The sequence below is a fragment of the Ziziphus jujuba genome, chromosome 3 (genome assembly GCF_031755915.1).
Source record: "Ziziphus jujuba cultivar Dongzao chromosome 3, ASM3175591v1".
NCBI classification, from domain to species: Eukaryota; Viridiplantae; Streptophyta; class Magnoliopsida; order Rosales; family Rhamnaceae; genus Ziziphus; species Ziziphus jujuba.
This window is the reverse complement of record NC_083381.1, coordinates 17768747-17793239: the sequence shown is the minus strand read 5'-3', so window position 1 is coordinate 17793239 and position 24493 is coordinate 17768747. Positions and strand designations below refer to the sequence as shown.

At 32.4% G+C, this 24493-nt stretch overlaps 1 protein-coding gene across 3 annotated transcripts; it reads right to left on the bottom strand.

Annotated features, from left to right (window-relative positions):
* Nucleotides 1–5812: 5812 nt before the first annotated feature.
* On the bottom strand, nucleotides 5813–23477 carry LOC107422621 (myosin-6). 3 transcript variants are annotated; one of them, XM_025075976.3, is made up of 39 exons: nucleotides 22996–23477; nucleotides 21025–21153; nucleotides 20340–20483; nucleotides 19885–20030; nucleotides 19652–19808; nucleotides 19444–19502; nucleotides 19125–19284; nucleotides 18181–18330; nucleotides 17973–18109; nucleotides 17732–17878; nucleotides 17531–17632; nucleotides 16175–16232; nucleotides 15986–16087; nucleotides 14664–14701; nucleotides 14392–14518; nucleotides 14106–14276; nucleotides 13890–14021; nucleotides 13680–13789; nucleotides 13487–13547; nucleotides 13048–13225; nucleotides 12769–12974; nucleotides 11871–11990; nucleotides 11465–11563; nucleotides 10646–10858; nucleotides 10401–10540; nucleotides 9767–9881; nucleotides 9658–9684; nucleotides 9475–9558; nucleotides 9230–9400; nucleotides 8741–8887; nucleotides 8273–8455; nucleotides 7977–8105; nucleotides 7828–7898; nucleotides 7638–7737; nucleotides 7399–7455; nucleotides 7072–7128; nucleotides 6656–6736; nucleotides 6474–6556; nucleotides 5813–6397 (listed from the first exon to the last, which is right to left on the bottom strand). In XM_025075976.3, the coding sequence occupies exons 1-39, from the start codon at nucleotides 22996–22998 to the stop codon at nucleotides 6283–6285; spliced, it is 4509 nt and encodes a 1502-aa protein (XP_024931744.3). In that variant the 5' UTR covers nucleotides 22999–23477; the 3' UTR covers nucleotides 5813–6282. The 3 variants fall into 3 exon arrangements, with proteins under 3 accessions (XP_024931744.3, XP_015887580.3, XP_048334005.2); XM_016032094.4 differs by having other exon boundaries at nucleotides 9658–9678; XM_048478048.2 differs by lacking the exon at nucleotides 22996–23477 and adding an exon at nucleotides 21506–21577.
* Between the last annotated feature and the right edge of the window lie 1016 nt (nucleotides 23478–24493).

The window sequence follows — 24493 nt, the reverse complement described above, 5'->3', positions numbered from 1 at the left end:
GTACGGCCCTCAATTGGCTGATTTGGAGAAAGAAAGAATAACAAACAACCAGTACACAGTATAAGGCTGTTTTTGAGCTGACTTCCTAAATTGGCTCTTCAAGGTGCTCCTTACCTTGCAATTTACAGCTCAGGGGATATCATGGTAGGTTAACCACCTTTTTGTACCAGACCTATAAAGTAGATTATTATCTTCTTAGTAAATTAATTTTTCTTTCCCAAAAAAAAAAAAAAAAAATACTAATTAAACTTGAGTCATGATAGCGGCCTAAATAAAGTAGTGTAACTGATTGGTGGAATATTAATCCAGCTTTTATACCAAAATTCTACTCATATATTGAAGATTAATATTGTAGATTGTACCCCTTATTCTTGGTTAGTTGAACTTTTGGAAATATATAAATAACTTTTTCCATGAGTGTACTTTTTCTTAAATATAACTAGGATACGAGAAAATATATATAAAAAAAATTACTAGAAGGAAGAAAAAATAATATAGAAAATAATACATATGATGCTAAGCTCAATTTATCACTAAAAAAATAGTCCCTATAAGATATGCCACCAGGCTGTACTTAGTTCGTGAATCTTTGAGCAATCTTTTGTCTCATTTTTCTTATCTTTATTTTATATGCTTTGGTACTCATTGTTTTTTAGACTTCCGAATGTCTTTTCTGTGTTCGGAGAGAGAGAGAGAGAGAGAAGAAGAAGAAGAGTAGAGAGACCCTATTCATATGCTTTGTGAATGTGGGGGCTATAATATTTGTTTCATCGAATATTGAAATACGAGTCACATGGAAACATGAAGAGTTGAGAAAACCAGGGAAATAACAAAATCAAAACAAAAAAATAAAAAATAAATAAACCTTCATCCACATGAGCCTCTATTTGTGCAAACACATTGCCTACGAATATAAAAATAATAAAAAAACTTGCTTTAAATTCTCATATCGCAAACCCTTCAAAAATCTTCCATTTGACTATGTGATCTTTCATTTGACACCCCCAAAAAACACTAATCCTCTCATTAATTAATTATCCAAAAAAAAAAAATCAACTGACATATACCATAATGATGCATATAAATTATATGTTTGCAAATAAATTATTCTGTCTCCATCCAAGGGCACGTCTGAATTTTGTAAATGATAATTTCATCTCCATCTTATCATCGTTAGAAGGACTGTCTTTGGCGTTTAATTTATAGATATAGCTAGTAAGATACAAATTAGGTTGGAAAAACAGAAAATAATCTTAATTACGATTTAAATTAAGTTAATTTCCATGGCCCTTTTATTGGCATTATCAACTTCAAAATTCAAAGATAAGGGTTCTACTTGTAAATTAAATTAAAGCCAAGGATTGACCTACATAGGACTCTGCATGTGACCTAATCAAGACTATAATGGGTTTTAATTATCAAAATTGGTTGGTGTCCAAACAATTCAATCATTTGGACCTTCTGTTTCTTTCCCCTCCCCCTTTTTTTTTTTTTTTTTTTTGCCTTCTTCAGTCTCTGCACACATGAGAACATCCGGACAATCATTTGCTTCTTTTGAAATATTATCTTTTCGTTTTTCATTTATTGGGGTTTCTTCAAAATGAAATTTGTCATTAAGAAAAAAGAATCTCACCAGGAACAACAAAAAGTTTATATTATTAATATATATATATATATATATATATGTATGTATATATTTTTTTTAAAAAAAGAAAAAAGAAAAAAAAAAGGGAGTTATAATAGCTATCAGAAAGCAGCGAATTCGTTTCTTTAAAAAAAATTAAAAAGTGGGATATCCAAAATGATTAATTTTGGGTAGGGTCAATTCTCTTGCTAATTAAATCATTCCCACATTAATATCGCACAGTTCCCAATAATTAGATTCGGTTAATCAGGTCGGTTTGAATGAATGAAAGTGCATTCTATAATCATCCAAATACTTTGCTAAGGATTGGTTTAAAGCATACCACCAAAATCTTTCTTGTGGCACCAATCTCTTTATTTTATTTGGTTTTAGATCTTTCATATGTTAAGACCTCCTATAGACGTTCCTTTAAAGGAAGACATTCAACAGAAAGAGACACCAGATAACAAAAAATTGAATTTACTAAGGATAGTCATGTGATGGTCCATACTGAGATTTATTATAGTCCTAAGAATATGTATTAACTAAATCGCCACTTTGATTATAATAAAAACTTTGGACTTAGTGTTATTCTCTAGGACACTTTGCATTTTATTGTAATACATCATACAGGAATAGATAGATATTTAGCTATTGACGAAGCTGTATGATGAGTTTTGATTCTTTTGAAGGAAATAGATAATAACCGGCAATCTTTTAGAATCAATTGAGTTCTTACATGATTTTTTTGTTTTTTTTTTTGTTTTAAGATTATGAAGTTTTAAATACAAAATCTCATAGATTTATGATTCTAATACCATATTATTATCATTCATCATTCGTCTTCTTAAAATCTTAAACCACAATGAATGTTTTTTATTTAAAAAAAAAAAAAAAAAAAACATAAATGTGATATTGACCCACCTCTTAATGTCTTAACAAAACCTCTTTGAATTGGACTTCTTGATTTTCATTTATATTTTCACTTTTAATTTGCTTGGCACCTTTTGGATGAAACAACTAACTTATCAGTATCAACATTGACTTAATTTGACACTTGTCGATGAATTATGGACAAAGCAAATAACCAATCATTGTTTAAGCTGACTAAGGTGTAATTGAATGTTTGTGGCCTTTTTTGGCCAGAAAAAAGTTACAAAAAGATTGTAACTTTTAGGGGTAAACGGGATACATATCAATAATCAGCTCCAAGTTTGAAGGATGAACAAAATCATTTTGATCAAGGGACTTTACTTGCATCATTGTTTTCAATGAGACCAACAACTGTTTTAATCACACACACACACACACACACATATATGCTGGGAATTGAGTACACAAAGTTGTGTATCTGTGTTTGTCTAGCTAATATCTTTTGCTGAAATGAATATTGTAGACTTCAATGCATTCATATTTGGCATCTTCAAAAATTCAGCTCCTTTTTTTTTTCTTTTTTTGGGTTGGGGCGGTGGACAATTCAAATATTCAATTTTGATTATGTAGAAAGTTCTGAAGTAAATTTTTTTTCTTCATACATTGAACGTCCTGTTCTTTTAACCCCTGTGGAACTATAAAGTTATTAAAAAACATATTTATAATATTTTCTTACACAGTGTACTGTGAAATGTAGAAGTGAGATCTAATATTTAAGAAAGGATAAAAAGGGAAAAAGAGCAAGAAAGAAAAAAATAGTTAATTGCGTTTCAGTAATACCTTGCATTTTGGACAGTTTGCATATTGAACTTTCAATTTATTTTATATTAGTTCAATCCCCAGGTTAAGAGATAATTTAAAAATTAAAAGAAAAGAACCTTACTAATTTTCTCAATTTGCAAACAAAATGAGAAAAAATTTGATTAATTGGTTAACGAATTAATTTCTCAATTTTTAAATTTTATGGTAGTTAATTTGAGAATTGGATTAATATGAGAAAAATTGTATATGAAAGGTCCAATGTGAAACATTTTAAATTGAAGGCTCAATGTGAAATCTGGTCAAAATATAAGGTAGCAAAAATGCAATCAATCTAAGAAAATAAGGTAAATTATATATATTTATATTGACTATTTACTAGCTGTGTGTCTGTGTTAACGAGAAGAAAAAGGCAGTAAAAGAGTCATTTTTTTTAAACATAGCTAGGCCTTAGCTTAATTTGTGTAAAAGCCAATGGCAGATCAAGAACCAAAATCCAATTTTCATTTAGGACCTTCTAGACCCAATAATTTGATCTAAGAAAAATGACAAAATGGAATAAAATGAAAGTTGATAAACCCTGATTTTTAAAAAAAAAAAAAAAATAATACTAATAATTTTAAGGATTTCTTTTTTCATTTTCCAAATGATATTCATCCATACCATAATACAACAAATAAATAAATACAATTTGGCCTTGACTAATTTAAGTTTTAATTAATTATTCCACCAATCCAGAGGTTAATATTCCATAGATACATGATGTTCATGCATACCTGAAGAAGATCATCTTGCTCTCACAATTTTATATTATATATTTCTCTGCTTCTTATTCTTGTTATTATTTATATATGTAAATAAATAAAATATTATATATAAATAGAAAACATGAAAAATAAATGCAACTAACTCCATAACTGTAATAACTGAAAGGGAAATAAGGAAAATAATAAAGAAATGGGAGTCAAATTGATAGGGGCAAGTGGGGAAGAATCAGATGTGAAACATGGGGACACATGTGATCACATGAATGTTGGAAGCAAAAGAGTTAAGAGTGTGGCCGTTTGTGAAGAAGGAGATGAAGAAGCGGTCAACAAAAGCTTTTAATGACAACATTTTTCAAAACTACAAGACCACCATGTGCTCCCAATCTTTATTTATTAACAACAAGCTCAACTCCACCTAACATTTTACGAAATTCCACCACTTTTCTTTTCAAAAAAAAAAAAAAAAAAGAAATTATTTACATTTCCACTTACATTTTTTTGTTTTTTGTTTTTTTTTTTTTGTTTTTTTGTTTTTTTTTTTTTTTTTAATTTTCTACGATAATCGAGAGAAGAAAGCAGAGAAAATGCATGCATTGAGACATGGCAGCTAATGTAGTGGCTCGAGATCTCTTAATTGAAAACTATTACTTATGGACAAGGTACTCGCTAATTATGAAATAATTGAAATGAAGAAAGCATTGCTCTGACTCTAAATTTTAATATGGTTTTAACTCCAAATCAGGATGATAAATCAATATTTCGATGCTTTGGGGGTCTCAATCACACAGAAGTTGTACATATAATAGATATATATATATATATATATATATATAAATACAGTTCTGCATGTAGTTTGCTTGTCAGTTTGACAATAATTTATGACTAATGAATACTACTTTCATTTAAACACGGTTTTTCCTCGTATGTAAATTTTCCAACTCTGATTTAGAATATTGGTTTGATTATGAATAATGGGTCATGTTAAGAAGAAAAGAGACTGAAAGGACTAAGTTAGGCAGAATTTAAGAGAATTATAGTTTCCTTTTTCTTGTTCAAAACAAATTTATAAGTGTGGTTATAGTCAATGCTCTCATGGAAAACGGTGAAAACAGACACTTACATAAGTGTCCTTTCAACCGAGCGCATAGGATTTCAGATCTTTAACACCACTGCAAATCTAGGTTAAGTACCCTTTTATTAGTCAATCAAAAGTTAACCAATGGGATTAGTTTCTTTTGAATTCAAACCATCGTGAATTTACTTTACTGTTATGACGTCCCCATTTTATTAAAAATAAATGATTATGATTTTTCCAAAACTGGTTGCCTAAGTGTTATTATTGACAACAGTTTTTTTGAAAAACTATAGTCTAAAGCATTAGAACTGGAAAGAGACTGTTCAAACTATATTTTGTAACATTCTATAAATTTAGCGAAATCATTTCAAAAATACAAAATACTTGAGGGGAAAAAAAAAAAAATTGTATAGAATATAGAAAATATCAAATCGTGTTTGGATACGAGTATACAATGGAATATTTCTCTAGCAAAGTTCCAGAATTCAAATCCTCCATGTCCGAGATTTAAAAATAAATAAATATATAAACTTTAACCATCTTTTGATAGCAAAATGTAAAGAAGTGTGGAATTTCCATCTAAAATATTGAGAATGATAGTTATTCAATCATGAATCCATCATATAACTTCAACAATTGTGTTCAGAATGGGCATGGCTTAAACCATATATAACTAGGCAGTTTCACTATAAAAGCTTACGTTATTTCTACTGCTTTGTACAAAATGGAAAAGTTGGTGAGTGGAGCAGTAGTCATTTGATATCAGCTCCTCCCAAATATAATACATCCCCCCCCCTCTCCTACTATCCCTACAAAGAATGTTGGCCCAAGTGACCAATTACAAAAGTATATAAAACAAAGATAATACAGAACACAACAAAATAAAAAGTGCAAAAACCTATTGTTTCCTCTATAAACTATCTGAACCAGCCTAATGGAACTTTACAATTCTAATTTAAAAAGAATAAACTTACAATGTAGAAAAAATATATATGAAGAGAAGGAAGGAAAAAAAAATTGGAGATGGATTTACATTGCGGCAGTGGACTCGCTGTTGGAGTTGGAAAATTCTGTTGAATCTTCAGTATAAAAATGTGAACCACAAAGAGAGTAGAATCACAGCCTTATTCCTGTAAAAATTGGAAAGCTGGATTCTCGAGAATTTCTGGTGGATATTTAATATCTGAGAATTTCTTCTCTTTCAAGTCGCTAGAAATGTCTTCAACTGAGAAAGGAATGCTGCATTTTATAAAAAATTATTAGTGGAAGTATATAATATCATCATTACAATCAAAAGAAAGGGCTTTTCTCTAACCTAGAATTGTCGTCCAACAAAAAGGAGCTGCTATCGTCATCAGTTGTATCATCTGTCATTAGGAGTTTCATGCTGGAAATGACCTAAACAAAGAAAAGATAGGTGGTACTTAGTATTGCATTAATATTTTCTGAATTAAGTTACTAAAAGGATAAATTTCAAAATGATATTTCTATACTTACATCAGAAGCTACACTTCGAGTGTTGTAATTGTCATCCCAGTACAGTGTACATATTCTATAAAGCTGTTGAACACTTAAGATCTGAACAAAACAGAAGCAAAGGATTAATATGTGAATGCATCTCCAATCTATCATGTGAAGCAAATAATGCATCTCTAATCTATTACATAAAACTCCAGTAGTTCCTGTTTAAGTTCCATAACTTTATGACGACAAAACTAAAACAGCATGATGCAAATTGCAAATTTTCCACTTTGTAACTTGTTTTAGTCGTCTAGTAATGCTTCATGATAGATATAATAAGCAAGTGTTTCTATACTCAAATTTGTTTTTGGTATTTTACATTATACTTCATAGATTACGGTATTTTACATTATACTTCATATCGCGATGACCAGTCAGAAAGCAAGACTTACGGGGCATAGGTCATTTGTAATTTCATCATAAGAAATTCTCGACTTCTGGTGTATAACCTGCACCAAAATTATTGCTTAAATTAGCCATTAATAGAAGAACTCCTAGCCACAGAAATATTTGAATATATAACCCGAAAATGCATGAATATCATATTTGCTTTTGCAGACTGAATCCAAATGGCATCAGATAATCTTACCCTCATATATATAATTCAATAAATAATGGCAAAGAATATAGCAATTAATCAGAAGGAACCATATAATTACATAGCAATATCATCTAAAGAAATCAAATTTATATTGTTCAACAAAGCTAAAGAAACATACCAGGAATCCAACAGCCTGCCTTGTGTGCTTGAGTTCATCCCAAGATGAGCCAGCATACTGCAGGATAACAAATAATTAGACCAAGAACAGAATATGGTGAAAGATAACATGCGAAAGAAACAAATGAGTGTTATATCCAATATGGAATATGAAGAAAGGGAGAGCGCAAGCTGGATGGTTTGAAAATGCAAGAAGAAGCCGTTCACTGGCAAATAGTAGCAATACTAGTACGATAGTACCTCTTCTTTGGCTTGGCCACACCACAGTTCTAATTCAGCTAATCCTGCCTTCACATACTCCCCATTGCTGAATGTACAGCACTCTCGACGAAGGAGAAGGCTGGAGCAGAAGCAAGCAACAATCTAAATTAATATTGTTGCTCAGAAGTCTACACTATACATGTTTATATGAATTGAAAATGCATATTACCTATTAAAGAGTTGTACATTGATATATGAGAAAACTTGAGTAAAAATCTTCTGGACAAGAATAGAAGGTACCTGAAATAAATGTACTATAAGTTCACAAAGTATCAAAAGGCAAAATTACACCTTAAAATCATCAAAGTAATCCCATACACATTTTTCTTGCAATGTAGAGAGAAGCCCATTAATGTTATCAATAATGCTGTGCCAAGGATTAGCCGGAGGACTATTTCCATTTGATCCTCCATTTGACTTCGAAACTCCTCGTGAGGCTTTGGGTGCCTAAAGTGTCAAGAAAACATGTCACTGGTGTTAGAAAATTACTCTGGGAAAATCGACTAAATAATTCCTATAAATTAGTATGATAGGAAACAATAATTTTGTCAGAAAATTTCTAACAAAATCCTAGGTCCCTATTAAAGTATGATTATTTGTGGTGTTCATCATACATGGATGCAAGCAGAAAGCAGTGGTGATAGGTCCTTTTTCAAATTGTCTCGAATGATTCCATATATTTTTTCCACATATGCTGTAAGTTGCTGCTTAAAAAGCAGAGCAGGATACTTGGCCTCAACTTGGCGCACCACATCAATTGGACCAACTGAAAGATTGGCAGAAGATGAGCGGAAGCCCTGAGGGGGAGGAAAAAATATTACATATTTTAGTCCACAGGCATAAACTTCATTAGATAGAGTTATGACAAGCATACATAAAATATATTTTTTAATACATAGAAAACAAAACTTTATCTAAAAAACAGAACTTTATCTAAAAATAAAAACCATAAAGATCATAAGCAAAACAAAAGAACAAAAACGAACAAAAGGCCAAGAACTTATTTGATCAAAATGTAAATCGTATGTTGAAACTTAATTCATATATAAGATATGAATTGTAATAAATATAAATTTCATTACTTGGGTCATCCTTCCGAATAAAGATGTTGGAGGAGGAGGCTTCCGGGCTGCCAAAGTGCCAGGGGCTTTTAAACTCCGTTGGAGGAGGAACAACAGTAAAGATGTATTTGATAGCCAATAAGCCATATGGTCATTGTTATCCTGGTCCTGCAAAATGGGCAAAGGCTCAAGCTTGTTAATTTTTATTTCATTAATGCCTAAAAAAGATTCTCTCACTCTTCTTTTTTGTTCTTCTTCTGATGTCCAATACAAAAATGAAACTAGTGGAGCTGCGGGAATAATTTAGGAGCACTTATTTTGAGCTAAAAATAAGATACCTTTATTGAATCAAAATATTACTAAAAATGAATAATTTAGTAGCACTTTACTCTTGACTCTAATTTAGCTAAGCCCTTCCAAAGTTAATATATGTCAAATGAATTAGTAGGATCCAATCACAGAAACTTTCATTACACCCAGCACCCAACCCCCTGAATGTATTTAAATTACCTCTATTGCAGAACCAATCATCTGAATAAGACGGTCAAATACACTAGTTCTTTCTGCTTCAAATGATTTCCAGTGAAGAAGAAATTTATATATGGTAAATGCTGCAACTGGCTTTCCGTCAGTGAACCCAATATCTTGTGAGACACAATTGATAAGAGCATCTACACTCTCCTGCACCACACACAACAAAATTAGAGAAAAAAACAAATTTTTAGTTCACCGAAATTTTTCTGTCAAATACGTACATGCTGCCTTTCAATTTGAGATCTCCTCAATCTACTATCAGATGTTCCAAATTTTTTTGATGGCATAGCAGTCAGTGGTGGTTCCTGTAGAAAATACTTTCGCTATTAGGATATAACAAGGTTTAAGAACAACAATATGTAATATATGAAGGTAAATAACACTAGGTTATCCGAAGCACTTACAGTATGACCATTTTCTGAAGGCTGCATTTATGAAGGGAAGGAAAACTGATCAATAAAATATTTTAAGGAAGATGAATGTGACAAAAGCAAAAATTTGCAGCATGTCTACCTGAGCTGTTGGAATTGCTAAATGTTCAGACATTTTCCTAGAAGGTGAAATCAGCAATGCTTGCTGACGAAGAATTTGGTCCTCAGTTTCCAAGTCAGAAAGTTTTTCTTCAAGCCTGAGAAAGAAATCAGAACACTTTAGATTAAAATACACAAACCCTATTAGTCATAAACGCTTGCACCCTGTTTGGTAAGAAGGATGGAAAATAGATGAGGGATGGAAAACTGGAATGATGGAAAAATTCATATTTTTCTCTCCCATTGTTTGGTATGACATGAAGGATGGAAAACTAATTTTCATCCTTCATTTGGTATAGAAATGAAAAATGGAAGGAAGGAAAAATTTTTAGGTAAATTTAGCTATTTTGTCTCCACGGAATGTTTTTCCTTCCAACAATCCCTCCACATATGGAAGGATTGTTTTGGATAGAAAACTCATCCCCTAATTTTCCATCTATTCCCTTCTCCTTTCTAACCAAACAACCTACATATTTTCCCTCTTTCCACTTTTCCATTCATCTTTTTCCTTCCTTCCACTTTTCCACCATAACAAACAAAGCCTTGGTGTTCAAATTAAGTTAAAGGGTAAGATTCAACTTTGCATCTTAACAGAATTTCGAGTAGCAGGAAAGAACCTCTGCATGGCAGTCTTTAACTCAATTATCTTTGACTCTGCATCTGTAGCCTGCTTTAACCGCTCTTCACTAACCTTGCTGGACTCTTCAAACTTTTTCTCTGATTCATCAATTTTCTTTTCCAGTGAACTTACCAAAGCCTGCAAAGTGTCGAAGCCAGCTTGATATCATCAAACATAAATGGATCTTTAAGAATTTGCGATTGGGAGCAACATACACATACAACAGTTATAGGGTAGCAGTACCTTAAGCTGCTCATTTTCAGCAGTAAGCTTATTAATAAGTTCATGATCAACTACTGGAACCTCCTGTATAATAGGGGCCCGTTCAGCTGCTTTCTTTGCAGCCTCACGCTCCTCTGCAAGCAGTGCCTTAGTTTCTTGAAACTGTTGTCGCATCTCTTGCAAAGCAGACTGCAATTTTGCATTTTCTTGTGTTTTGGCTTCCTCAAGGTCAGACTGTATCGGCAGATTCATCAATTAGATTATAAGATTGGCAAGCAGAGCTAAGTGGTGCATCAGAAATAGACTTTCTCAGGCCTAAGCAAAAAGTTGTTCAACCATGTGAAAGTATACAAAACGCCCAGGAGCCTAAGCTCGACAAAAAAAAAAAAAAATTGATACAACATGAATGGCTGATTATTTAGTGATTATGTATTATTTGAAGATAATTAAGGAATGGAGCTTTTATTAGTTTAGGAAGTTTAGTATAGTTTATTTTCAATTAGAATAATTAGTTTTTAGTTTCCTTAATAGATTAGGATTGTTTGACTCTATGCATACGCTTAAGTGCAACACTAAGAGGGAACAGATTTGATATAGAAATTTCAGAGCATATTAATTCCCCAAAATTTCTCTATGTTTCTCCTTTCTTTCCCTCTTTGTCTCTCCTCTTCTCTTATCCTCTACCTTTTTCCCAGGTTCTACATGAGACCCTATTTTCTTAAAATAGAAAGCACAAAGCATTCATCAAAGTACAATACACCATAATCTATCTCTGTAAACACCCCACTGGGAATATATCAGTAAGATTTGGGGAATATCAAGATTTGAAAGGGATCTTACCCTCATTCGTTTCTCCAGTTGAAGGCGCCATGTCAGTTCTTCAACTTCTTTTTCCAGCTTACTTTTGGCGGCTTGGAGAGCACCAGTTTCCTTAGCAGCCTGCAGATAAAATTATTTAATTGATAATATATCAAAAATACAAGACATACAAATAAGTTAGAGCAACAAGGAACCAGAATGAGAAGTTTCAATTTTTAAATCAGGCAGAAGAAAGTGAACTAGGCAAGCAAAATGAAGCAAGATAATTTTCAACTGCTAGAAATTTCCACCATGAATGTGCATCCATGAGAAGCAGAAAGATTATTTTGTCACAATTTTCCACATTCTGAAAATTTTTAGAAGGAAAAAACTAGCAAGAATTCGAAGGCAAAGAATAATACTAATAGTGATAACTAAAAAATGTAACCATTTTAAGCTTTCTTAATTCTCCACGTGCAACTTTTCTCCTCCATGCACATTGCATAGCTATTGCTGCTTTCTTCGTCCTCAAATAATGATGGCGAGCTAGGTATTTTCGGCATTGACTCTGTCATAAACATTAATAACAAAAATCAGTGGGTATGAATCATATCAAAGACAGCTATAATCAAACTAATGAACAAGTATCAAACAGTAAAGGATTGCCAAGATGTTTCTTATATTTTCACCTTTAAGCTGGATTGATTTTTTATCTGGTTTAAGCTTTAGAAACTAGTAGCTAGTTTATTCAGGTATCATTATATAAGGATTTTTTTCTTTTCTTTTTTTCTTTTGACATTTCTCTTTTATACCCCCTTGCGTTTTATTTTGTGGAACCCCTTAATGACAAGATATGTCAACATTGGTAAGCATTTTGCTGAACATACAAACATTTTGCCCAAAGATAAAAAGAAAAGGTGAACTGGAAAGAACATGTGGACCATTAAAATAACAAAAAAAGCTCATAACTTTTTAATTTGTTGGAATACCTTACTGGAAATTTAATTCTCAACGAATTCTAAAAATTTATCATATATAATTCTGTTATGAATTAATATTTCAAGTTTATATTAGTAACTCTAAAAAGAAATGAAACAAGAATCAACACTTGCTAAAGTAAAGGTTAAGAGGCAAAATTCCAATATTTAATGGGAGTTAGGAATGAGGATGTTCATTGGACTTGAAACTCTTGAGAATTGAAGGAACAGACTTTACTAATTCTCAAAAATTAACAATTCCCACCTAGAATTATAACAACATGAAAAATTCAATTTAACAAATTAACAATTCCCACCTAGAATTATAACAACATGAAAAATTCAATTTAACAAAAAGCTATCATTTACCTGGATTATAATAGCACCTCTAATCTGCTTCCTTCGCTCAAGCTCATTACGAGCAGCCACCCCTCGGATACCATTTTGAATAGAAACAGCTGAAGAGCACAACTTTTGGTAAGTGTTCCTAGCAAGATACATACGACAGTTTTTCTGAATTTTCAAGGAAGCAGCTTCCCTTCTCATGCACTCATACTGGTAGCGTGCAACTTGTCCTGCCAACGCAACAGTTAATAGGCCAGAAAGCAACTTTTACTAAGATGCACAGCAAGTAAAAGTAGTTGATACCTCTACACAAAGCTTGAATTTGTAGAGCAGTCATCCTTATTGAAATAAAGTGCTTGCGAGCATAATAAGAACGAACTTTTCTCTGGATAATGCTTGCAGATTTTCCTAAGACCACACTTCGACAAGCATCTAATTCTGCCATCTGACCAGCTCTGAGAAACACTTTTGTTTTGCCAATCTGCAATAAAAACATGTCAGAACGAATTTTCCTCCAAACCCTAGCATCAACATTTCAGCAACCCTGACAGTTTAATTGCTGAATACTGGTTAATTTTAATTGTGGAAGCAAAACATATCTTTGCACACCTCTCTACAACCTATAACTCAAGACTGACAACCATTTTCAATGGTTGAATGCATAGAGAAAAAGAAATATCAGAAATCAATTGACTAAAACCTATTGATCAACATCCAAAGCAGCTGAACTATTGGAATATACCTGATACCCCTCAAAATTTGCTTTCTCTAAAAGCTTCTTGCAAGCAGTAACTTCATCATAGCTAAAAAGTAACAACTAAAGAATGTTAATGCACATCAAGAAAGTTAACCACTACAAATCAATGAGATAATGGACAAAAACAGAACAAACAATTCATATTTCCACAATGTTACAGAATTTTTTTATAAACTACCTCCCATTTAGAACAGCAGGCGCTAAGATGCTAAAACGAGCTACAAATTCATTAAATGGTCTTCTAGTAGGATATCCAGCACAACTGATCCTAATTGCCTCCATGACTCCCTGTAATTATATATGTGTCAAATCCATTTTGCACATAATGTAGCAAACATACCCTACAGGTATATCCAAAAGAAATGAAACACGAAAATATTTAACTTACCCCACACCGAAGTTGCTGTAAAACATTACTGTTCTCAAATACTGATGGCTTTAGAAGATTATTTGGCTTTATACAACGAATATAGTGTGGCTCAGTCGCATTCAAAGTTTCTAGTAAAGCTTGCAGTTGTAACTGCATTAAGAACATTTCAAATCATAACATAAAGGAATTAAACAAATTTCCTTAGATATATGAATAATTACAAGACAAACAGACCTTAAATCGAGAGCCTATAGATGAGAATTTTGATGTTTTAGAAGATTCTTCTGGTAAAGGTGGGAATAAGCCTGAAACAAAGGGGCATTCGGAAGCACTCAGGAGTGCCTGATGCTCTGCAACAACATAATCTTTGTTCTTATCCAGGAAGAGTTCGGTTTGGTAAGTAACCTGAAATTAAAATGTTCCGAAAAGAAGAAATAAAAAGCAGTTCTTTGTGTGTCCTTTCTATAGTAATTCAACTCTCATGGAACACTAAACAGTATGGATGAATTTCAAGACTTACTTCGCCAGCATAATGACTAATTGTGAAATCAGTACGAGCCAACTTTGGCTTGCTAAAGCGTTTATGGTCTTTAAAAGTTTGATAAAGTTTTTGCGCAAATGTTTCATGTGTTGATCTTGGAAACATACTACAAAGAACAACCAAAAGTCAAGTCACCACCTCAGAAAAGAAAAACATAGATACTATTTCATGACTAAATTATACACAACATGATATCTTAGGAAATGAACGAAAATGGTAATTGCATTCATGATTTAGACTCTAGTCCATACCAAGCCTCGTCAAGAAGAGCAATGATACCACCAGGTTTCTGCATTTATATACATACATATTAGAAAAATAAAAAATAAATGTACTCCTAACAACTCTTTTGCCAATCACAAAAAACCCCAACAGCAGACCAAAAAAAAGGTGTTTACTTGGGAGAGAAGCACATAAAGTAAAAATGGTAGTAAATAACCTCCCATTTGAAGTAAAAATGGTAGTAAATAACCTCCCATTTGAATTAACTATCAGTCTATTATTCAACAGAAGTCAACAGGAAGAATAAAAAGATAAAGTTTCATGGATATGAATCATTTAAAAAATTACAACAATGATACCCTAAAACTTGCCATAGAAGTAGCATGGTATGCATCTGGTATCATGCTTGGTTCTCAATCAGTTAAAAGGCTCCTAAATTCATCTCAAAGGTGGAAAATAATTAATTTGCTTCACCATCATATTGCAATGGAGTAAACCTCCACAAAGTATAAAGGTTCACATTCTGGCAGGGAATTTTGATACTAATAAGGAAGAAGTACAAACTCATAATTTAAATAGCTCCAACAGCTTTGTTAAATTTTGAAAAGAAAGGGAGAAAATGCAGCCGATAAAATTCCAGACAAGTTTCATTTGTTGGACTACAACCAGTTTAATGAGTAACCAGACAGAGTGAATCAAATTCAAGAAACAGCATTTTAAAGATATGTCTACAACTTCAAGAAATTCCAAATTCTTTTTAATGGAATTGCATTATGCACCAACTCTAGTTGGAATCATGATGAAAAATATGATATAAGTAGATATGTTTTGTTTTAGGAATCAGAGTTTATTAATTTAAAAGCCTTATTAGAGTTTATTTTAATTAGCATTAGTAGATAATTTGTTTGAATAGTTTTCCTACTAAATTAGGTTACTTTACTTATAAATGGGATCAATTATAGTCCTGGAGACAGACAAACTTCATAATTGCATAACATGTACATTTCCTCCCTTTGGCTTTCTCTCTTTTTCATTCCCCCCTTCATCCACCTTTCTCTCTCTATCTTTCTCCTCTTTCCTTACACTTTTTCTCCGTCTTGGTCCTGTATTTGTCTATTTTATAACAGCTTAAGCTTTTGGGCCAACAAAACATGGCAAGAATAAAAGCTTACCAAAAATAAGTTGTAAATGATCAATTTGATTTTGGGAAAGTCATGTTGACAAAGCTAACATAAGATATAATATAGAACAAAGGGAATGGTTGGTATAATAGTAGCATAGCAAGACAGAGGAAAAAGTGGAAAAATGTAAGGGGATACTAGTTATCAAAGGAGGACAGGCATGACTTTACCTTTTCAATGAGATCAAGAATATCTTGATTATCTATGAACTCTATATAGCTCCAGTCAATTTCTTCTTTTGTATATTCTTCTTGCTCCATCTTGAAAACATGCTGTCAAACAAATGTCAACAGTAACTTAAGTCAGCAGAAATAATTCAGGAGATCAAGGAAAATAAAGAATCTGATTATTGCTCCAACCTGATTGAAATGTTGCTGCAGTTTCTCATTTGTCAAATTGATACAAAATTGTTCAAAGCTGCACAATTTAATATTTCAAAAACATTAACCATTGGCAGACTTTAACATAAGAAAAAAACAATGCCACCAGTACAACCTAAAAACAAGATCAGATGTGCTTAGCAAAGAGCTCCACATTGATTGTATGATGCAGTACCATCCAGGAATGAAGTTGGGGGGAGAGAGAAAGTGAGAAAGAGAGAAAGAGAATAAGGAAATGGAAAAAGAATGAAACAAAGATCAACAGGGAAAAAAATACAGGGGCTCTATATCGCCAATGCCCAAACTGAAAATCAAGTAACAGTTGGTCCTGATTGTAGATAGCCAGTCCAAACAAAATTATGGAAATCCCAACTGCAAAAATTGGATCCTAAACTAAAAAAGTTTAAATACTGTACTGGCCTGCAGCTTAAAAAATCAGTAGTGCTACAGCCTATTTACCAACTTGTTTACCAAGTGATGTGGAAAAATAACAAGTTTTTTTTATTGATTGAAAAATTAATACAAAGTAAATAAGGATAATTAAACCCTTACAGGAACAAGTGAAAATACAAGCCGATAAAGTAATGAACATCATTTTGGCCACATCACTTGGAAAAAAACTTGGCGCCCATAGCACTATTTCTAAAATATTTACAAGGTGACCTAGCATAAGATCTTATAATTGGCACCTCCAACTCTGATATTAAGTGTAGTAAAAGGAAATCAGCAATAGATCTCAATGAAATTGTCCAGTAAAAAACATCCATGCTGATCACGTGACATTTTTCAGTCAGTAATCTATTCAATTTCATATTTTTCCTCCATTAAGTCAATTGCTAACAAAATTAAGAGAGAAAATACATTGATGCAGCACCCAATTTATTCACTGTTGCTGAAGATAAAAGGGAAAACATGAAATTAGACAATCTACTGGAGGGAAAATGTTACATGACTACCATCAAGGTGTCTATAATCCACCCATAAAGTAAACACACCATCGAGGTGTCTATGCATGATCAAACAATTCATAGAGAAGAGGAAAAATAAATAAAAAAATAAAAAAAATGGTCATTTGCATCAGTAAACCAAACAAGTAATAAATTAGCTTCACAAACATTCCAGAGGGGGTTCTCTTTGCATTGCATGAATAAACCACCCAGCATATTATCAAAAGTGTCAAATAAAAGAGAAATTTTATGAGTGAAGTGGCAATATAGCCAAAATGGTTTCAACTCCCGTAACACATCCATCACATGAGACATGGGGATTTTGGTGCTGTCCTCTGCAACAATAAACCTCACTAACTTATAAAAGAAAAGCGTACCGGTTAAGCACCTGTTTGTCTTGAAACTCTCAAATCCATAAATATCTAGAACCCCGATCAAGGATTTTGAGTCAGGATCTTGACCAATGGAACTATTGATCTTGTTCACAAGCCTGGTACAGTGAAGTTCAAAGCATTACAAACAACAAAAACGAGAAAATGAAAATATATTCCATTCTAACTGAAGAATTACTTTAATGTATTAAACCTACCAATCAAATAATCTTGAATAAACAATTTTGGCCAAAGCATCTCTACTAACGGTTGCAGTTTCGGGATCTAGGCTTTTTGTTATGCTCTCATCACGAGTTACAATCACACGTTTGCATAAAGAATGTTCAAGAGACAGAACATCACACCTAATCAAAATTACAAAATAAGGACTTAGCCCACCACTTCTCCAGACATTAAAATTCAGATGTGAATGTTGAAATAACATAAATAATAACATACTTGAAAAGTTCAGCTGCTGTCTTAAGATGGAATCGAGATTTCTCATCCTTGGGTTCAGACGAATCTGAGTCTGTTCCCTTTGCAAATTCAACATTCCCTAAGTGGAGCACAGCAGCTACAACACGGAATATTGCTTCCTAAAAAGACAAATTCATTAAACATCATTGGAAGAATATTTCCTACATGAAAACCTATTGAGAAGCATTACCTGCTCGTCAGAGCCAATCCCAACAACATCCATAGCCTTCCTAGTTGCAATGTATTCCTTAGAATCATCCACTCCATCCAACTCATAGCAATTTGATTGATTTAGATAGTGAAATGTTCTAGGATTTCCCAATTTGTACTTCTCAACATCCTAATGGCAAGCAGAATTTATGGATGTTAGAAAGCTATCTTAATGGTAATAATGTTTGTTAGTCTATGATACCGTAAGGAAATCAATTTGACTACTAGAATATAAACCAATAGAAGTAGAGCATCTATTTGTCTAATAGGGAAATGACATCAAAAATAAACTGCCACAATTGAATTTTTCACTAAATCTAGTATAGCAAGTACTTCTTCATACATTACTAAACATTGAAGCAAAATAAAATCTGGCATCGAAATTCCTATTCTTATGGAAAAAGGGATCTAATACTTTATTCTAATTTACAGCAACTTTAGTATTATACATCATCTAAGCCACGAAGGAAACATATAAATCCACCATCCAAGCATTTCCTCCTCTTTAGGGTTCACCACCATCCTATTTTGACATAAACTGAGATGAGAGACACAAAATTTCATTATTCTATATGCCTGTACATTCTTCACAGCCTACCCATACAAGGCCAGTCAGATAACACAGCTTGAAGGGATGCCTATAGGAAAACTAAAACTTCTAGGTGATCCTCGTATACTAGACCAACAAAAGGGTGGACAAATGCTTTTTCATTTTTGAAATAATGAGGAAGTTAATACCAACAAGGCCAAAAAATGATGCATACTGCCCTACTAAGAATAAAATTATTACAATCTAGCTTACCTAATTTATTTTGCAATATGTAACTAATAATTTTCCAGCAACCATCCTGGTTGTCTACAAATGAAAATATGTAACCAACGAAGAATTGATAATCAAACATAAAATCCAGGAGACATATTTACCTCTGGTGGTGCAGCACAGATCATATAAAAGCAATGATAATTTCTCTCAGGATCAGAAACTTGGCAAACACGAGATTGTTCCAGTAAATAAGTTCTGATGGCAGCACCAGAGATTCTCCCCTTTTGGTCAAACTGAAGCTCCACAAATTTACCAAAACGACTGCAATTACATTATAAACCAGTTCAGGAAGAAGTTAATATAATTAGCAGCAGACAGGATATAGGATTTTAATATAAGAAAGTAACACAACAATTTGAATGAATTTCATCAGGAGTTTTACTTATCTAGACAAATATATATATATATATAGGTTCCCACCTTGAATTATTGTTCCTAACAGTCTTTGCATTACCAAATGCTTCGAGGACAGGGTTAGACTGCCACCAAAAAGAGAAAAATCATTCTAAAATGTGCAAGCTCACTTCCAAAACAGAAGGAATGAAAGTGGCATCTCTAAGAGCATCAGAAGAAACATCAACTATACTAGTGCCCACTCGTACTAACAAAGACATTGTCTGTTTGTTACCTCTAGGACTTTCTGCTCCACAGACCGCCCCTCTTTTGCGGCCCTTCCACCAATATAAGCAAGATAACGCATAAGCATCTTTGTACTCTCTGTTTTACCAGCTCCACTTTCCCCACTAACCAAAATTGACTGGCTTATTCCTTCATTAATCATTAGTCTGCATTTTGTTTTATTTGTGAGGTAAAATATATGAATGACTCCACATAAACTCACAACAGAGCTTGACAAAGTACCTATATGCATAATCAGCAATAGCAAAAGGATGTGGGCTCAGCTCACCAAAAGCAACCCTTTTATATTGTTCCATCATATGATTATCATATAAATGAGGCAGTCTTCGAAAAGGATTAACAGCTATCAATATATTCCCTGTGTAAGTCTGGAAAAGAGATTAGAGAGTTTAGCTTTACATGGCCAACCTGTTAGATATACATCGCTAAAGCACTAGTAGCTATTACACTCTATGCAAAAAGCAGAAAAATACATGTTTCAATGCCTCAAAACCACATTTAAAGGTGAGAAAAGGCTAGTTCCAAAAAAAGGTGAAAAAAGGCTTGTAATAAAATAAAGAGCACGAAGCAACTTTACATTTAAATACAAACGCCAGTTTAAAACAAATCAACTAACAATTCAAAGTGAAGAAAAAAAAAATAAAAAATAAGTGGGAAAAAAGAGCCATTGTACTCACATATATTTCATTTATGTCATATCGACATTTTAAATTCTGCAAAACCCCAGGTTCATGAAGGTAGGCCAGCTTTGTCATATCATCCACACCACATGGAGGAAATTCTGGATCCTTTGGAAAGATATGGGATCGTTTGGCAGCAACCTACACAAAAGTAACATTCCACAAAATTTTCATCTCATAAGTTTTGTGCCAAGGATGAACAGGGCAGTAGATTTCATACAAGTATGATCAAGAATAAAGCTCTGTTAATATCAAGGGAAGAGAAAGTTCAGAAGAGGGAATAGATATGGTCATATGAACATTAAACCATTGCTTAGAAGAAACAAAAATGAAAAAGCATATATTTAAAATTCCAATGATGATATACTTTATTATTGAGATATTTCCACAAAATTACATGCATTCATGTTTAGCTTTTCTTTTCACACTGCAAAGTCGAAGGGATCTTGGATGTTCATTCTAAGAGCTAAATAGTGCATTAACCTTTTATCAAAAAGGGAAAAGTATCACTCACTCAGGAATAAATGCATATATTACTTGAAAGCATTTAACATGTCAATAAAATCATATTGCAACGAAAAGAGTACAAGTCAACCAAAGAAATTCTTTTAAACTGCAAATAATAATCTCCCCAGTTATAGTGCAGTTATGTCGTATGAGAAGATGGGAAGCAGAAACTTACAGTCTTCCCTGATGTACAACTAATCTTAATATCCTCATCATTAACTTCCACAATTTCTCCATCAATCCAAGATTCCTCAGGATCCTCCACCCAAACAAAAGAACCAACCACAAGATTGACTTGAGAAGCCTGTGGACAACAAGATAATCAGTACATCTATGCATAAGAATTAAAAATAAAAATGAAAAGACTAAAGACATGTTTTTCAAACTATAATTAGCATCAGCTTTAAGGAAAACAAACATGCAAAGTTAGAAGCAACCAGGTACCAAACAACACATTCAGAAGTTGCATATCATCTAATATTATACCTCTACTTCCATGAAATTGACATAACGAATTCGCAAAAAGTAGAATACAGCAGACAAAGATTCATCAAAAGATACAATACCTTTTTAAGTAAAATTTTCATAAGAAATTCATTCAAGCATCCCTGAATATATTAGCTATGACAATATTTATACCCTTTTTTCACTTATACCTGCTTTTACATTCCATCTTGTATGCGCAAAAGCCCATTTCTCACTTTAGGGTTAATCAAACAATTAACCCAGGAGGATCCATATAGTACAAAATTGTAGGTCTTATCTAGATTCAGATTTTTTAAACATATATACATTTTCTAAAATAATTATGTGAAATGTTTCCATAAAAAAATTTTACATTTTCCTAAAATAGTTAAATAACTACAGTCGAAGATGCCTAAGGGGCACAATCCTAGTGAAGTTAAGCATAGACAAGAGGAAATGCACGGTTTCAAAATTAGAATGTTTTTAGTTGTAAGAGTACAGTGTTATGATGTTAGCCCATGAATTTATACTTTTGGTTGCAGGTGGCCGTTTGCAAGTTACTAGCTCTCAGAAATAACTAAATATCCCCATGTGAATAATGCATTAGGTATATTATTCATTTTTCTCACACTTTCTATCTCCTGCTAGCAAAATATACAATATTTAGGCTTTTCTTCAGTCACCGTCTCATTTTACTATATTTCTTCTCTCTTTATCCATCTCGATCTGATTATCCTACCTCAGAAATTATATGAGCTTCCAAGATTAAACATTGTTGTGTTCAAATAATTGAATACCTCTCATTAGTATCTAACAAAATTGTTCCCACATCTCTTGTTCAGACATTCAAATGAACAAAAAATGTCATCAAATCTGGATCTGAAAAATAGAACATTTTTTGAAAAGATGTCGGGTAGTGCTCAAAAATAAATATTTAACATTGCTAATGATATTATATTGTTCACGAACTCAAAAGATCAAAGCATTGTCAAAGTCAACCGTAGCTAAAAGATTGTTATCTGTCCGCAGAGACAAGGCAAAACTTTGTCAATCAATATCCATTTTTCCTATGTCCTACAATTTTCTTTTGTTAGTACTGTCTAAAAGTACTACAGTGAATTCCTTTATAGACCACAGCAAGTGTTACTTCTACAATCCTAAAAGGGGCAAAAATTCGACCATTAAATATACAAAGAACTTTTTATTTATGTCTTTCATAACTAAGAACCTGATGTAAACAGACATGTCCTGATGATGTGGCACTCAGTAAGCAAAAAACTGCAGGTGCAAATGAATATATTACTTACAAAATACCAAAATAATCATCGGCAGGGACCAAAACATTGAACTTCAACACTTCATATTGCTCACATTTCATTTCCACTAAAAGAAACAGAGATTCCCAAATGGAAAATCGCAAAATGTTGACACCAAAAATCCAAACCACCAAAAACCCATTATAAGACAGTTAACTCCTTGGATTATTAAAAAGCTATGAATTTTACCGCCATTACTGCTAACTAGATTAGATAACTGAGTTAAATTTACATATAGATCCTACATTGAGCTAAGAAAATAAGAACACACAATATCACATTGCACAAAATTACCAAAATGAAACAAATTGCAAACAAATATATAAAAATGCAAAAAATAAATCAATAAATAAAAACAAGCATACCATTACGTGAAAGAATGATCAGATTCGGATCAGAGAGCGGCCGAACCCTAGATTCCGTCAGCAAAAACAACAACCACCACACAATGCCGACGAAACCATTAGATTCACCCAGCACCTTAAAGGCAAAAGATCCAATCTTCTGCCCTAATTTGCTGGAACCTTTTAAAATCCAAACTCCAGAGTCGAGCCAAAAAACCACGCAGCTACACAATGTAGCTCCTTAATCGTTCTAAACTCTACCAAACTTGGTTACAAAGTGCAGCGAAAAAATGGTTTTTACGAAGAAAAAAAAAAAAAAAAAAACGAAGTCACATGGAAAATGTTTTGTTGAAGACGCTACAATGCCGGAGTTTAAAATCCCTTCCTGAACGAAAAATAATTTTCCTCTGCAACTGTTTTATTTTCCCTTATTTTCTCGTACTTTCCTTCACTTTCTCTCGCTGGGTTTTCTTTTTTCTTCTTCTTCTTCTTCTTCTTCTCTCTCTGTGTTCAAAAAAGCAAAAACAACGTGAACGCGTAAACTCAACAATATATTTTCTGCATTTCCTAATTTGCCCCTCACTCCTTTCACTATTTGCGTATAATGCCTCAACCAGCCGTCGTGAGTTACTATAACGGTGCAGTTTAACTGTAACCTAGGGTAACCTTTTTGCTGCGTTTAGAAAGTTCTTTAGAAAGTTCTAATCTGGTGCTTCTCGTAATTATTATTTTTGGTATAACAATCGCCTCCGTCCTATACTGACTTGCCATGTATAATAATAGATGTATTAGTAATAATTTTTAAGAATATATTTATATTTCTTAATTATTTTTCTATTATTAAGCATTAATTATCTAATTTTATCGCTTGAAATTAATTGGATTTTTTTTATCTTTTTTCACTTTGGAATTGGCAGATCTGAATTTACGTCTTTCTGTCCCTAATTAAGGAACAAAAACAATTTTTTTTTACTTGATAATAACATATTATTTTGATAAATTAATAATAACTTAATAATTGTTGAAGTTGAGAATTATAAAGTGAACCAGCCAATGAATTAATTTTAAAACCAATATAAGCTTATTTAATTATGGTAGACCAATCAATTTTGTCTTTATGAGTAATTAATCCCAAGGTAAATTTTGATGACTGTAATAATTACACCTCTAGTTCAAATGTTAACGTCATCATATGTTCAAGATAAGCTTTGATTCCATTTATGATATTGCGTTTTCAAATGCTTACAAACAGAATTAAAAAATGAAAAAAAAATTAATTATCCGTGCATATAGTTTATATATTATTTATATTATATATATGCGTGTGTGAGTGTGTGTGTGTCATTTCTAATTGGCTTTTGGATACAAATCACGATAGTTTATATTCTTTCCTTATTTTTTTATTAAAGCAATATATATATATATTGAAATTGATATAATAAACAAAATAATAATAAATATGTGTTAATTATATTTTGTTATTTTTTATTTTTATGTTTTGTGATTTAAACATTAAATT